Source organism: Bufo gargarizans, chromosome 2, assembly GCF_014858855.1.
Source record: "Bufo gargarizans isolate SCDJY-AF-19 chromosome 2, ASM1485885v1, whole genome shotgun sequence".
In the NCBI taxonomy this organism is placed as follows: Eukaryota; Metazoa; Chordata; class Amphibia; order Anura; family Bufonidae; genus Bufo; species Bufo gargarizans.
In genome coordinates this window covers 337,378,834-337,395,481 of record NC_058081.1, presented here as the reverse complement: position 1 = coordinate 337,395,481, position 16,648 = coordinate 337,378,834, and the positions used below count along the sequence as shown (strand labels likewise).

General features: G+C 42.0%; 1 protein-coding gene across 3 annotated transcripts in view; it reads right to left on the bottom strand.

Annotated features, from left to right (window-relative positions):
• SLC41A2 (solute carrier family 41 member 2) overlaps positions 1-16,648 on the bottom strand; it is a 116,257-nt gene that overhangs the window by 16,315 nt on the left and 83,294 nt on the right. For all 3 annotated transcript variants that reach the window (XM_044280589.1, XM_044280588.1, XM_044280590.1), the window contains exons 9-10: positions 8,254-8,385; positions 7,206-7,354 (exon numbers count right to left, since the gene is read on the bottom strand). In XM_044280589.1, coding sequence (XP_044136524.1) covers positions 7,206-7,354; positions 8,254-8,385 — 281 coding nt within the window. The remainder of the gene's footprint in view (positions 1-7,205; positions 7,355-8,253; positions 8,386-16,648) is intronic.

Sequence of the window (16,648 nt, the reverse complement as noted above, 5' to 3'; positions counted from 1 at the left end):
AGTAGATATGGCTTGTGGCAGTTGAAGGACAGAACTGAGAATGTGCGACTGCCTCAGTAGGTGGCTGTGCACATTACTATATAGATTAAACACCAGGGTGCACCATTATAATGAAGAAAAGAGTATAGTGAAGTGAATTACAAAGAGTTTTTCATTCTGAATTATATTAAAATATGACTTAAAAGGGTTGTCCAAGTTATATTTATTGATGACCTATCCTCAGGATAGGTCATCAATATCAGATCGGCGGGGGTCCGACACCCGGCACCCCCTCCGATCAGCTGTTTGAAGAGAAGGCGCGCGCCCTGCCAGCGCTGCCTCCGCTTCACTGTTTACCTTTTCGCCGTTGCATCTGCAGTGGTGAGCAGGTGTAATTGCACCTAACAGTCCCATTCATTTCAATGGGACGGATCGTTCCTATACACTTGTATACACTATATAACTTGTAAACAGTGAAGAGGAGGCGGCGCTGGCACGGCACGCGCCTTCTCTTCAAACAGCTGATCGGCGGGGGTGCCGGGTGTCGGACCCCAGCCGATCTGATATTGATGACCTCTACTGAGGATAGGTCATCAATAAATATAACTTGGACAACCCCTTTAATGGTGGCAATACCCTTTTAAGGAGGTGAGCAATGTGTTCGTTTTTCATTATATTTGCTGTAACTTTCTTTTTTAAACTCTGAGGTTAACTTAAAAATAAAAAACGGCCTTTGCCGAGTTGGCCGCCCCCGCTGTTGTAAACCTCCTTACATATTTCGGTCTCGGTTTTCAGACAGTTACATACATGTGTAAACCTGGTGGATGGACTAAAAAAGATATATCCTTTTCCTCAAAGAGCAGCTATAGGTGAATACCTGCCGGCACGCCATAGTTCACAGGCCTGCATGGTCTGTCTCATCCAGCTCGGATTCGCTCCTTACCAGCTTTATATGGGTCTCGCTCACTTGTCCCCGACGCCATATCCGTTATATAACATTGGCTTATCTCAGTCTCTAAACACTAATAAATCCAAGTGTAAAGAGAATGCAGAAATAATAGAGTGAAAGTGTCTTTCTTCGGTGAGATAACTCACAGCGCCGCAGCCCATGCATACTGAATAGACAGCTAAACAAACGCGCTGCTTTCCCAGAGAAAAGGGAGATAAAATATGGAAAGATAAACTAGATAAAAGGCACAGTAGACCAGGTGCGGCTTATGAATTATGAAGTATACAAGTCTCTGAAGACCAATATAAGTGGCACAGTGCTTAGTGTGTCCAAGTGAAACATCTCCAACCTCCACATCATTACTGACATGCATTTTTTTTTTTTAAAGGAATCCACCTCCTTTTCGAGCTGAAAATCACTGGAGGATTCAATGTGTCTTGCTGCTGACATGAATAAGCTAGCTGGCTTTAATACTCCTGCCAGCGAAAACTAATTTGGCTTTTTTTTTTTTTTTAATACATAAGATCTAAATGTGTCTGGATTTGAGGTTTGAATGCAGATTTTATCAGTTCTACACAGATTTTTTGTGTTCTCAGTGGGTTACACCGGTACAATCCTGAAAAGGATACGTAAAATAAAAAAGGCAAAACAATTTTTATAATAGATAATAATAAAAAATTACTTCAAATACCCTTAGTAGAGTAACAAACTTTATAACCAAATTTAGACTGTGTTGCATTATTTCCTAGGCACTAAATTATCGCAGCAGACATTAGGCTGTGTTCACACTGGCATCATGGCGCCTGTTTATAACAAAGGCATGATCCAGTGACAGATCAGACATGATCTGAAGGAACAGACACTCTCTGCAGACAAATGCGGTCCTATCTGTAGTTGCCTGGTACCTGATAACATCAATACTATTCACTAGAGTTAAGTGAAGCGAAATAGAGTAAAAATTTTAGGAAAACTTAAATTCTAAGGGAGCTGGCACTAGGGGTGGGCGATATAGGCTATATGCGATATGCACGATATTAATTTGTGCCACGATACAGATTTTGTCTATATCGCATATATCGCCGGACCGCGCTGATGGCACTGGCTCTGGGGGACATGTATGAAATTTGTGTTTTACTAACACCTAGTCTTCATCTTTACATTGTTTGGAAAAAGATCTGTTACACAATACACATCTTAAAAATTTCTTGAAAAGTTTGGTAATTTGTATTTTTTGTATACATACAGAAGAAAATAATATATCGCAATATATATCGCATGTCGCACATGCTTCAAATTATATCGCAATATAGATTTTAGGCCATATTGCCCACCCCTAGCTGGCACACAGCTCAGCTCTGACATGCATTCAGGATAAAGTTTTCAATTTAGCCAGTCTAGCAGCCTCATTAACCCCTGCTGTTCTGCATATGATTTAATTAATTTCAGCTTGCTACAATAAAAAACTGCATCCTGAATGCATGTCAGAACCGCACTGTGTGCCAGCTCCCTAAAGGAATCCAAACCTCCTCGCCTTTCATGTTAACAAATCAGTTTTGCTAAAATGGTGGCTGCACGTGTTAGAAAGTGAAATTGAGTGTAGAGGAAACATCACCCATAATGTCGTGCAGCTGGCCAGTTCGCAGGTAGCCACCCCCCATGTGATGTCACAGCTAGGCAGAGGCCCTATAAAACCCTGCACGGTCGCCGCTATTTTCCTGTGAGTTGAGAATAGGAAGCAACGTGACAAGACGCTCATGCACTAGGGACAGTGTTGCTGCAAACTAATAACATAGAGTGTAGGATGATATTGGGGAGGGAGAGTGCAAGGAGAATGTAGAAAACTGCTGAACTACAGAATATGCAACAATATATCGCCATAAACATAAGTGTGCAGTGCACCAAGATTCATAGCTAATCCATTCTGTTAGCTGTAGAGTTACTGTGCCGTCAGTATTACAGGCAGGTCTAATTTATTGTGGTGTACATAAATGTGCAGTGCACCAATATTCATACTTAATCCGTTCTGGTAGCTGCAGAGTTGCTGTGCGTCAGTATTACAGGTCACATAGCTGGTTTAATTTATCGCCATGTATGTAAATGTGTAGTGCGCCAAGATTATAGATAATCTGTTCTGTTAGGTGTAGAGTTACTGCGCATCAGTATTACAGGCAGGTCTAATTTATCACCATGTACAGTACAGACCAAAAGTTTGGACACACCTTCTCATTCAAAGAGTTTTCTTTATTTTCATGACTATGAAAATTGTAGATTCACACTGAAGGCATCAAAACTATGAATTAACACATGTGGAATTATATACATAACAAAAAAGTGTGAAACAACTGAAAATATGTCATATTCTAGGTTCTTCAAAGTAGCCACCTTTTGCTTTGATTGCTGCTTTGCACACTCTTGGCATTCTCTTGATGAGCTTCAGGTAGTCACCTGAAATGGTTTTCACTTCACAGGTGTGCCCTGTCAGGTTTAATAAGGTGGATACACAGCTGATAGTCCTACTGAATAGACTGTTAGAATTTGTATTATGGCAAGAAAAAAGCAGCTAAAGTAAAGAAAAACGAGTGGTCATCATTACTTTAAGAAATTAAGGTCAGTCAGTCCGAAAAATTGGGAAAACTTTGAAAGTGTCCCCAAGTGCAGTCACAAAAACCATCAAGCGCTACAAAGAAACTGGCTCACATGCGGACCGCCCCAGGAAAGGAAGACCAAGAGTCACCTCTGCTGCGAAGGATAAGTTCATCCGAGTCACCAGCCTCAGAAATCGCAGGTTAACAGCAGCTCAGATTAGAGACCAGGTCAATGCCACAAAGAGTTCTAGCAACAGACACATCTCTAGAACAACTGTTAAGAGGAGACTGTGTGAATCAGGCCTTCATGGTAGAATATCTGCTAGGAAACCACTGCTAAGGACAGGCAACAAGCAGAAGAGACTTGCTTGGGCTAAAGAACACAAGGAATGGACATTAGACCAGTGGAAATCTGTGCTTTGGTGTGATGAGTCCAAATTTGAGATCTTTGGTTCCAACCCTCGTGTCTTTGTGCGACGCAGAAAAGGTGAACGGATGGACTCTACATGCCTGGTTCCCACCGTGAAGCATGGAGGAGGAGGTGTGATGGTGTGGGTAGTGCTTTGCTGGTGACACTGTTGAGGATTTATTCAAAATTGAAGGCATACTGAACCAGCATGGCTACCACAGCATCTTGCAGCGGCATGCTATTCCATCCGGTTTGCATTTAGTTGGACCATCATTTATTTTTCAACAGGACAATGACCCCAAACACACCTCCAGGCTGTGTAAGGGCTATTTGACCATGAAGGAGAGTGATGGGGTGCTGCGCCAGATGACCTGGCCTCCACAGTCACCGGACCTGAACCCAATCGAGATGGTTTGGGGTGAGCTGGACCGCAGAGTGAAGGCAAAAGGGCCAACAAGTGCTAAGCATCTCTGGGAACTCCTTCAAGACTGTTGGAAGACCATTTCAGGTGACTACCTCTTGAAGCTCATCAAGAGAATGCCAAGAGTGTGCAAAGCAGCAATCAAAGCAAAAGGTGGCTACTTTGAAGAACCTAGAATATTACATATTTTCAGTTGTTTCACACTTTTTTGTTATGTATATAATTCCACATGTGTTAATTCATAGTTTTGATGCCTTCAGTGTGAATCGACAATTTTCATGGTCATGAAAATAAAGAAAACTCTTTGAATGAGAAGGTGTGTCAAAACTTTTGGTCTGTACTGTACGTAAGTGTACAGAGCACCAAGATTATAGCTAATCTGTTCTGTTAGCTGTAGAGTTACTGTGCGTCAGTATTACAGGCAGGTCTAATTTATCACCATGTACGTAAGTGTGCAGTGCACCAAGATTATAGCTAATCTGTTCTGTTAGCTGTAGAGTTACTGTGCGTCAGTATTACAGGCAGGTCTTAGTCATTGCTGTGTACATGAGTGTGCAGTGCCCCAAGAATCATAGGTAAATAGTTTTGTTAGTTGTAGTGTTAGGCTACTTTCACATCTGAGTTTTTGCTGCATCCGTCATGGATCAGCAAAAACACTTCAGTCATTATAATTAGGGAAAAGCAAATCAACTTTGGATGAAACATCTGACGTCGATTCACATAATACTGTGCTTCATTTCAATACTGTATGGAGCAAGCGCTCCGTACAGTATTAGAATGTATTGGTTCCTATGAGCCAAAGTTATTACTTCGCAAAGTCTCGCGAGACTTCGCATAACTACTTCATAAATCAATTTCTACTGGAAAAAAAAACATTTCCCGAACTTGGACTGCACCCTATCACCCATGATCCAAGATCCCATGGACTACTGGGCGCCGCAACTGGCCGAGTTTGCCATGGACATGCTTTCCGGCCTGGCTAGTAGTGTAGTGTGGTAGCGGGTGTTCAATGTGGCGAGGGACATAGTTACCTCTAAGAGAGCTCGCCTTTCCTCGCAAAATGTTGAGAAACTAACATTCAGGCCTGGATCAATCAGGATTTCCAGACCCTAGTGCCTGATGCAACAGAATAGATCATTCTGCCACTAATGATCATACTGGAATATTGTGCAATATGGGCAGTTACTTCTGGCCAGGTGCTGCTGCCACCATTCTGATGTTGCCACCTGCCTGTAGCCTCCACTGCTATTCCTACAATAAGGGGTTCTTGGCCTACCGATACGTAGAAGTTAGTTTTTTTTAAAAAAGAATATGCATACCACTGGGCCTTGGTATCACACTGCTGTTGTTGGGTTCTGCTTCTACTGTGATCTGCCACCATTTAGTGCTGTATGCCACTGCTGCTGCCCCCACCCCCCCTCACTCTTTCATGGGGCCATTATTGTCACTGCTGCTGCACCCTTCCAATTCTGTCATGGGGCCACTACTTTATACAACTTTTTAAGAAATTTATTAGACACTTAGCCACACTGAGATTGGGATTGGGCCACCAAGTTGGTTAAAAATATTAGGTATACCTGATTTATAACGATTCGTGACAAATTAATTTGTAACTAATCGAATTCCTTGTCGAACTTTGGCGAAACGGCAAAACTTTACTCATCTCTACTACTGACATATATGACAGTAATCACAAAGGTTGTCACCTTGCTTACAAAAAACCCACCCATCGGTTTATGAAAAAAAGAAATCCATGCACATTTTTGGGCATGTTGCAGATTTTCAAATTAAATGCATTGCAAAGGATGAAATCCACCATGGAAATTTACAACAAATACACAATTATAGAAGGTGATGCAAAGGGTGAAATATGTGCAAAAGTGTATTTTACCATAGGGTGTAGGGTGGTATGGCTATGCTAAAGATAATTTATATTCCATCCTATTGTATTCTATCCTACAGAGTGGAAGATTTGGATTTGTGGAAAAAACACAGTGGATGAACATTGTCTAAAAACAAATTATCAGGTATGTTTGTAAAAGTCAGCATCTGCTGAAAAATTTAAAGGATTGTCCAAGATAATGAAAAGTCTTGGGTCAAGTCTTGCAACTGCTTATGATGTGATACTCCCCTTTTTCTCCAGCACCATTCTTTACCGTGCTGGTGTGGTCCTACCGCTGCTAGTTTACAAACTGCAGTGGTGAAATGCCGGTATATGGCACCTGACTACTGCAGCCAATCACCACCCTCAGCATTTTACCTTTGCCTGATGTAGTGTCACAGATGTGCAGGTATACGACATGCGGCCGCTGCAGCCAATCACTGTCCTCAGCGGTAGACCACTAAGAACAGCTGCAGCGGTCACATGCTGTATACCAGAACCTTGCCACTGCTGCTGTAAACTAGAAGCAACAGAAGGGCTTCTAAGAGATTTGTTAATTATCTTGGACAAACCCTTTAATGGTTTATGAAGTAATACTAATGTAGTAAGGCTAGGTTCACATATTTGACACATTTTCGTTTTTTCTGTTCCAATACAGGAACAGAATATATATATTTTTTTTTTCAAAGGAAGTGTTGGATGCAGCATATGATGGACACCAAAGGTGCCTGAAGGATCCCACTGACTATACTGTGGTCCTTCTAGTTTGTCATGGATTCAAATCAATTACCTCACAAAATAGTGCTGCATGAAAGTAAAAAGAAAAACGGGATGGAATCTGCAACATAAGCTTCACTTCCAACGTGAACCTAGTCTTATAGACACATATACACACTTTGTGTAAACAAATGTAGAGGTGAAACACACAGAAGATTCAAGAAGTGGCATAGGACACTTTACTGCAATGTCATAAAGCCTACCTGTAGAAGAGCTGCCAATAAATAAACCATTATAAAGATAGGTGTCAGGGATGTGTGGCCACTCTTCATTAAATAGATGGTGTATAAAAAAATCAAGTGTCCAGGGATAACAAGGGAGAGAAGAACTTGAGCCGATTTCTTATTCACCCCTGGAAAAAAAAACGTATTGCATTTATGGGTCTGTGGGTCATGAAGTCATTAGCGTAATGAAATCCTGTTCAATAATTTATTTTTAGTATTCACTTTCATGAATCATTATGCTGTGATAAAACATCAGTTTGGAGTGTCTATGTCAGTAATTGCCAACCTCTGGTAATCCATCTTTATGGCACTTGCAGGTACTTCACCAAATCGATGCCAGAGGAATTGTGATCATGAACAGCTCTAGAACCAAACAAACTAAATCTATTCCATTGCAAACTGTAACATTGACAGTAAGTGTTTAATTTCCCTGCAGTGCCTCCACAGGGAAAATTAGGAATTACCGTATTTTTTTAAGACACACTTTTTTCCCTCAGGGAGGCACAGGAAGGGGCGAGTGTAGGGATGCTAGTGCTGGCTCTACTCACCGCTCCCTGTTCTTCTTCTGGGCTGCGTGATGTGCTATGTCCTGACTTAATATAGCATCAGGAGGTAGGTGCACGTAGGCGTGCACCTTGACTTGACGCTGTGCATAGTCAGGTCACAGAGCAGCACAGGGCCTGGAAGAAGACCAAGCAGAGGTCAGTGCAGGAAGAAAATGCTGTCCAGAGCAGGAGAGGTAAGTTGTTTTTTATGTCTGATCTGAGGTCTGATGAGATTAGGGGTCTGATGAAAAAAATTTTTTTTCTGATTTTCCTTCTTTTAAACCTAGATGCGTCTTATAATCAGGTGCGTCTTATAAAGAGAAAAATACGGTACACGGTACCCACTTAAATCAGTGGGCTGCCTGTAAAATGCTTGGACTTGCTGACTCCATTCTATGCAGAGACCATTCTACTCATTCATAATTGCATAATCAAGTATTTGCAAAGTGTTGGTTTGTTTAGAACACCCATTTTCAGGTTACCTGTTCCATAAAAGGTCCTGCAGGGGTGAAAACAGCCTGTTGCTTCATCGGGTAGCTCTCCAGGAATGCTGTGTAAATGCAAATAAGTGGAAATTCTGCTGGCCTGTATGGCTACCAAATTTCCTCCAATACCTACAGAGATTATAAAAAAAACATATTGATCACAGTGAATGAATAGATTTTATACAGAAATCAAATGTTTAAACTTTAACCCATGAGGAAGACTTATCATGAGGGGAATTTTTAAAGTCAGTTTTGCTGGAGTCTTGATAAATTTGGAGCACCTTTAACGGAACAAAGGATCTGCTAAATAAAAGAACAATCAGCAGGGTCAGCTGAACCAGGCATTATGCCCGGTTTAATAGAGTTGATCCTGCCGATAGATGCCCTTTAGGTTCGACACTTCTGTCTTGAAATGTTACTGCACTCTCTACATGACATGTTTATTGGAGTGAGATTGAGACAATTTCTGCAACTTTCTAAAAAGTTGATAAATCTGCCTAAAGGCTAGCCACGTCCATTTTCCCATCCACTTTTTGAAACTGGAGTGGCGTGAAAATGCAAAATGTCACAATTTTTTGCAACATTTGAAGCAAAAATGATAGCATGCAGTACTTGTTAACTCCAACCCCACGCCAAAGTTGTAAAAGAAACCAAATCTAAACCATAAGAATAGTGAATTATCACTACTGTAAAACTGTCCACGTGACAGTACCCCTACAAATATCACCACACATAAGGGCTGTAATGACCACAGAAGCAGACCTAGCACGTGGCCAGAAGCAAACAAGTACCAGCAAAACAATGGGAGAGGGGAGAGAGACTCAATGGGAAAGAGTACACAAAGTACTCTTACAGAAATGTAAGCCGAGAACGGAGAGTTCGGCTAGATAAACATATGGTATTTTGCGTGGTGTTTTCATTACAGCTTTTGTTCGCTCAAAAATTCTGCGTCCGTAGGTTACTTTAATGTGTATAGTATTTTTCTGATGGATCAGAAGTATGGAAAACAAAACGGTCATGTTAAAAAACCCTTATGTGTTATGTGGAGGCAAGGCGGTTTAGCCAAGCAGGTCCGTGCCCTTCTGACACCCTACATGGCAATTTAAGAGGCACCATCTAGTTGGTGCAACTGGAGCCATTAGTTCATACAAGTGTACTAATTTTAAGGTAAATTAACGCTTTATTGGCAAATAGCATATACACGGTACATTGCTTATACTGTATTATCAAATAAGAGAAGCAAAAGTCTGAGTGGGTTAGACAAAAACAAAAAAAGGACACAACACCTTTTTTTTTTTTTATTCATAAAAGAACCCACACAATTAATAGAGAGAAGGTGTCATGAATGGTCAGAGAAAGATGCAAGAACAAACAGAGAGGAAAAAAACGGGGTGCAGTTGTACATCCAGTGAATACTTTGTGCAAGGAAATCCAGCATGAGAGTGCATCACTTTCTCCGATATGGCTGGGAATACACGTTTAGTTTTTCAGACGCAGTTTTTGAAGCCAAAGCCAGGAGTGGGTTCAAAAAGAGGATTAGGTTCAACCTTTCCTTTAACTGTGGCTTTCATTTATGATCCATTCATAGCTTTAGCTTCAAAAACTGCATTAAAAAAAACTCAATATGTACACCCAGTCTAAGGGTTCATGCACACAACTGTGTGCCGGCCGGGCCCACATTTCAGCCCGCAAAATACGGACCCATTTACTTGAATGGGTCCACAATCTGGAAGGTCGGTGTGGAACGGAGGCACGGAACCCCACGGAAGCACTACTGAGTGCGTCCGTGGGGTTTCTGTCCGTGCCTCTGCACCGCAAAAAAGTAGTGCATGCACTATTTTTTTGCGGTGCAGACCACCGGATGCGGATCGTGGACCCCATTCAAGTCGCAATGCCCCCCATTCAAGTTGCCTGTGCAATTTGGCGGTCCCAGCACGGGCCCGGCTGGCACATGGTCGTGTGCATGAGCCCTAATTTTTAGTGGATGTGTCCAGGTGACAACTTATTTACAAAGCGAGTCCAAGCCGAAGCATAAAGAACACTTCAAGCACACAAAAATAACCTGAACAGCTTTATCACTTCTGCAGGGAACGAAGACGTAAAATCCTCCATGTAGCAATAATACATGTGAACTTGCATAAAATATCTTATGTAATGCCGTCATATACATTAGATGCTGTAGTATGCAGCATGAGCCGTGTGGAAGAGGATGACAATATATAAACCATAGCCTGGCACCGTATAATTCTGAACACAGGCAAAATGACCCTGGCAGAGTCCTACCGCCTTTGCAGGAGGACTGCAGCTTGTGATATAATGCTGTGGAAGGGACATTACCATGTTGTGCCTTTCCCATTGTGGCCAGTGCAGATTAATGAATCTGTTTCGTTGCTCATTACTGCCCACAACGTGTCTGTTTCATCTGAAATACCAGCGGTATTTTATTAAGAACCCTGTGGGCTTTAAACAATATTTGAAATCTCTTTCCTTTAATCCTCAGCGCACAGCATCCTGTTATGTATGTACAGATGATAGCGGTGTCCTCCTTTTGATGCTAAAAACATCCTTTTTCTCAGTTGTTGTCATCCTAAGCTTTTTATCCTTTTTTCATATAGGTCATCTGCCAACGCTGGGTCTAGATCACGAGTAGCCTAAATAAGTAGGCTGGCAGTCTGCCACAGATCCGGGCTTAACATATTGCTCGAACGGGAAGCAGTACAGAAAGCAAAACTAGTGGCTGCAGACATGCAAATAATTTCTGCCGTCTGGTGTATTGCCTCATTGTGTCAATGGCAGCATTTACACCGGTAAAGCACTTGCCAACGTTTTATTCTACTAGGACATTTAACATTAACACATTCATAGCTAGATCAAGAGACCTATAATCCATAAAGAAATACATAACAGACAGCAAGGCAAAACTGAAGGTAACGTTCAAATGTTTTTTAAAACAATATTTTTTCTGGCAATTTTCTGTTTGGCCGTATTCACATCTGCACCGAGCTTCCATTGGTAGTTCAGTTGCCTTTAAGAGAAAAATATTGCTGCATGCAACGCTATTCTTTCATCAAAATTATAGACTCCTTGGTTGAACCAAATGGATCCCATTATAAATCAATGGGGTCCACTGGACGCTGCAGGTGCCCATCATGTGGAGGATAAGGCACTGTGGTTACCGTTACCAGAGATGTGAGCAGATCTTTGGGTGCAGTATTGATTAGAATTAGTCTTTAATAATGTACTTTTTTACATTTTATTAAGGCTGTCGTGTTAGAGATCTCTATACATTAAAAGCGATTGTGTCTACTGAACATTCTCCAGTAAGATGGAAAGCAAAACGGACCACATGCTAAATAAAAACTGAAAGCTCTGTCAGTACTTGAGCAATCCAGCGCAGATAACCTATTGGCATCATGACATCCACAAGCTAACATGGTAGGGTAAGTCTGAAGGACATGGAAGCAAATGGAAGCATTCTTCATGACTATGTGGAGAGAGAGGTATCTGCATATATTGTATACATGTTGTATATGTTGCAGCCTTGTGCAAAAATTTTCAGACCCTTTAGTCAGTACTTAGTTGAAGCACCTTTGGTAGCAATTACAGCCACCTGTCTTCTTGGGTGTGAAGCCACACGGTCTGCACACCTGGATTTGGGGATTTTCTGCTATTCCTTTCTGCAGATCTTCTCAAGCTCTGTCAGGTATGATGGGGACCAGTTCTCTCCAAAGTTGTTTGTTTGAGTCAGGGCTCTGGTTGGGCTACTCAAGAACATTCTCAGAGTTGTCCCTTAGCCACTCCTGTGTTGTCTTGGCTGTGTGTTAAAGGTCTGTCCTCAGCGCAGCCGGCCTCCCGTTTCTGTGCCGAAGCGAGGACGCGCACAGCGTCATCCTCTCATTGGTGATAAGGGGCAGGGCGGACAGGCTGCGCATGTCTCCCCCGCACGGACGGCGTCCTCAGTTCCCCCAGCAACCAGGCGGGATCTGAGCACCGAGCTGGGCACTCTGTGCTCATCTGTACTTCCTGCTGCGGGTCATGTGACGCTGGGCACGTCACATGACCCCAGCTAATCACTATTTAACAGGCAGCCTGCTGGCCACAGCTTGCCTGTTAATTTTAGGTTCCTGGCAATTGGTTTGACTCCTGAATACTTACCTGATCCTGTTCCCTGACGATTCTTTGCCTGCTACTCCTGTACTGCGCATCCCTTCTGGTATTTGACCCCGGCTTCTCCTGACCATTCTTTGCTTAACCCTCTATACTGCGTGGCTCTCTTGGTTCTGACCCGGTCCGTTCCATATTTTGTCTTGTCTGTCTTCCCTGTACATATTCTAAGTTAGGGACTGCCGTCCAGTCGGCCCCTGTCATCAGGACTCGTGTGGCAAGTAGGCAGGGCCAGGGGTGAGGGTGGAGCGCAGTGGTCACTATCCTTCCCCCCATGTGTGTGTGGACGTGACCATTACAGGTTTATTGTCTTTTTGGAAGGTAAACCTTTGGCCCAGACTGAGTTCCAAAGCACTGTAGATCAGGTTTTCATTAAAAATATCTCTGTACTTTGCTCCATTCAGCTTTCCCTCAGCCCTGACCAGTCTTGCTGACCCCCCCCCCCCCCCCCTCCTCACCAGCATGATGCCGCCACCACCATGCTTCTTTGCAAAGGATTGTGCAATGTCTGGGTTCCTCAAATCATAGCTTAGAACTGAGGCCAAAAAGTTTAATCTTGGTTTCATCAGACCAGAGTATCTTGTTTCTTACACCTTTAGGTGCCTTTTTGCAAACTTTCACATGTCTTTTACTGAGGAGAGTCTTCTTTCTGGCCACTCTGCCCTAAAGCTCAGATTGGTGGAGCGCTGCAGTGATGGTTGACCTTCTAAAAGTTTCTCCCACCTGCACACAAGATCTTTGGAGTTTAGCCAGCCAGAATGCCCATTGGGTTCTTGGTTACCTTTCTTGCCAAGGCCCTTCTCCCCCGATTACTTGGTTTGGTGGGGAGACCAGCTCAAGGAATAGTCCTGGTTCTTCCAAACTTCTTTTATTTTAGAATTATAGAGCATTTTTAAAAAGCATTATTTTTTTTATTATGTTTTATTATTTTTTATGTTTTATTATTTTTTGAACTCTATATTCTCTTTTTTTATTTTCTTTTTTTTTTTATTGGTACCATGTTTTTTGATCATTCAATATTACACTTTATGAGGCAAGGTGAAAAATTGGTTGTTTTGGAACACTTTTTCTTTTTTACAGTGTTTACCTGAGGGGTTAGGTCATATAATATTTTTATAGAGCAGGTCATTACGGACGTGGGAATACCTAATATGTATACTTTTTATTTTAAGTTTTACACAATAAAAGCATTTTTTTTAAAAAATAAAAATAAAAAAAAAGATGTTTTAGGGTATTTTCACACTAGCGTTTACATTTTCCGGTATTGAGTTGTCATAGGGGCTCAATACCGGAAAAAAACGCTTCAGTTTTGTCCCCATTCATTGTTATTGGGGACAACACTGAACACAACGGAATGCTCCAAAATGCATTTCGTTGCGTTCCCAGACCGGAGAGCAAACCGCAACCTGCTGCGGATTGCTTTCAGTCCTGGGATGCGGAGCAAGACGGATCCGGCATGACCCCCACTGCAAGTCAATTGGGGCGGATCCGTCTTCTCTGTCACAATCTGACAGAATAGAAACCGGATCCGTCCCCCATTTACTTTCAATGAGGGTAATGCCGGATCCGTCTTGGCAATGTTAAAGATAATACAACTGGATCCGTTCATAACGGATGCAGATGGTTGTATTGTCAGTAACGGAAGCACTTTAGCTGGACCCTGCCAGATCCAGCAAAAACGCTAGTGTGGAAGCAGCCTTAGAGTCTACATATTCTGAGATCCATAGTTTTTTGTTTTTTTTGGGGGCGATTGTCTTAGTAGGGTCTTATTTTTGGAGGATGATGTAACGATTTGATTGGTACTAATTTGGGCACGGTTTTTTATTTATTGATTGTTTTACGGTGTTGACTTGAGGGGTTAGGTAATGTGATATTTTTATAGAGCAGGTCGTTACAGCTGTGGCAATAACTAATATGTATACTTTTTTTAATTTACGTTTTACACAATAAAAGCATTTTTGAAACAAAAAAATTATGTTTTAGTGTCTCCATATTCTGAGGGCCATAGTTTTTTTTTTTTTTTTTTTGGGCGATTGTCTTATGTAGGGGCTCATTGTTTGCAGGATGAGTGACTGATTGGTACTCTTTTGGGGTAGATTAAGTGATATATTTGTGGAGCCAGTCATTACATATGCAGCGATACCTAATGTGTGTTTTTTTTTTTGTTTGTTTTTTTTATTATAAAATCAGGGAAAAGGGACTTTATTTACTTAAACATTTTATTTTTTATTATTCCATTATTTATTTATTTTTTTACTTTCCGTTTCTATTTCTGTCCCACTCTGGTACATCAACTTTTGGTGGTCTGATCCCCTCTGCAATACATCTGTATTGTAATGCATAGCCTGTTAGTGTATTATTTAGTGTAATACAGTAACAGGTTGCCTAGGAGACCCAGCCTGGGGCTGGATCTCCTCGGCTTCTGTACAAGGCAGGTCTCAATGCCTCTGCAAGGCATCGGGCTGCCTTCTTATCCATCGGTTTCCCATCACTGCAGCGCGGGGACCCGATGGAGATCCTCACTGACCTCAAACACCTCACTGACTGCGGCATAGAAAGGGTTAATCTGCCTGCATCAGCTTTTACAGCAATGTGGGCGGATACAGCAGGGGTCTGGCTATCAGTGACTGCTCGGCCCCTGCACTCGATCCCACAATTTGACGTACTATTACGTCATGCTGAAGTCACCTGCCGCTATGACGTACTATAATATCATTGGTCGGGAACGGGTTAAAGGTACTGTGCCACTAATAACATAAGAGAAAAGTGTTTGATTCCTCGGGGGGTCTGACTGCTGGAACTCATAGAAAATGACGGTCCTCAAGTACCATTGAACTGCCCCATGAAAATGGTATGGTAGTGCGTATGAGTGACTACCACTCCAATCGTTTCTATGGGACTGCATAAGCGCTGTTCTCAGCAGTCTCATTGAAGTGAATGGGGTGGTGGTCATAGATCTGCACCACCCCTCCATTATATTGTGGATAGGCGATAAATAGTATTGGTGGCACAACCCCATTAAACACCCCGACGACCAGTGATTGGCTGTAGCAGTCATGTGCAGCTGACGTGATTTCATCGCTGCCGCCATGTACATAAAGCCCGGCGGGGAGAAATGGAGCGGCAGTGCTGGATCTACTAGGCAAGTAATGCTGCATTTATTATTTTACTGCCATGTTTCCATTTAAGTAACTTTTATATCTGGTTCCATGAGCTAAAATACACCTCAACAGTAGCAAGAGCAATGTTAACTAAAAAAATAGCAATAATTAAAATAAAAAGAGAAATATGAGAAATTCAACTCTGCTACATCTGCACATGGACAGGTGGCTGACAGATGGATACGCCATTGATCTTCTAAACTGTACTTGACATCTGTAAAAATAGTGAAGCATCTTTTACTGTGCCAATGTAAGAAGACTGTTTCTTGTCTCACAAGAGACGGATTTACCAGAGATGAGAGAGATGTCAAGTAGACAAGACCTCGCCCGAAGAAAAGAGACAGCTATATAAAAGCTCAGGCTGGATGAGACCCTGCATTTCATACCACAAGTATTTTTAAGTGGCCTCCTAGGAACCACTGAATTGGTTAGTTGAAAGTCAAATGATATAAGGATCAGCAAATCTGCTCTAATGCCTGACATTTAGGCCTCTTGCATACGACAGTCGGTCCGCAAAAAATACGCATGACGTCCATGTGCATTCCGTATGCGGAACGGAACAGCTGGCTCCTAGTAGAACAGTAGTATCCTTGTCAGTAATATGGACAACAATAGGACATGTTCTATTTTTGTGCGGAACGGAAATACGGAAACGGAATGCACATGGAGTACCTTCCGTTTTTTTTGTGGACCTATTGAAATGAATAGTTTCGTATACGCAAAAAAAACAGAACGGACATGGAAAGAAAATACGTTCGTATGCATGAGCCCTTACTTTAAGTAAATATCTGAAAGTAATGCTGTGAAATGTGAAGATGGAGTGTGCACGACATGCTCTAGACAGATACCATGGACCATTACATACTACGCGGTTGTATCTAGTTTAATATAACGCATTTAGAGAATTTGGACATTTATTATAGAACGATTAAAGGACATTCCCATAGACTGCAACTTTGATGCCAGATTAGATTCAACTTGCAGAATTGTCAACCTCTTATCTAGTCAGGATCTACAGTAGTATTCATCTAGTACAATCTGGTCGATGAACAGAATGGCAAAACTTC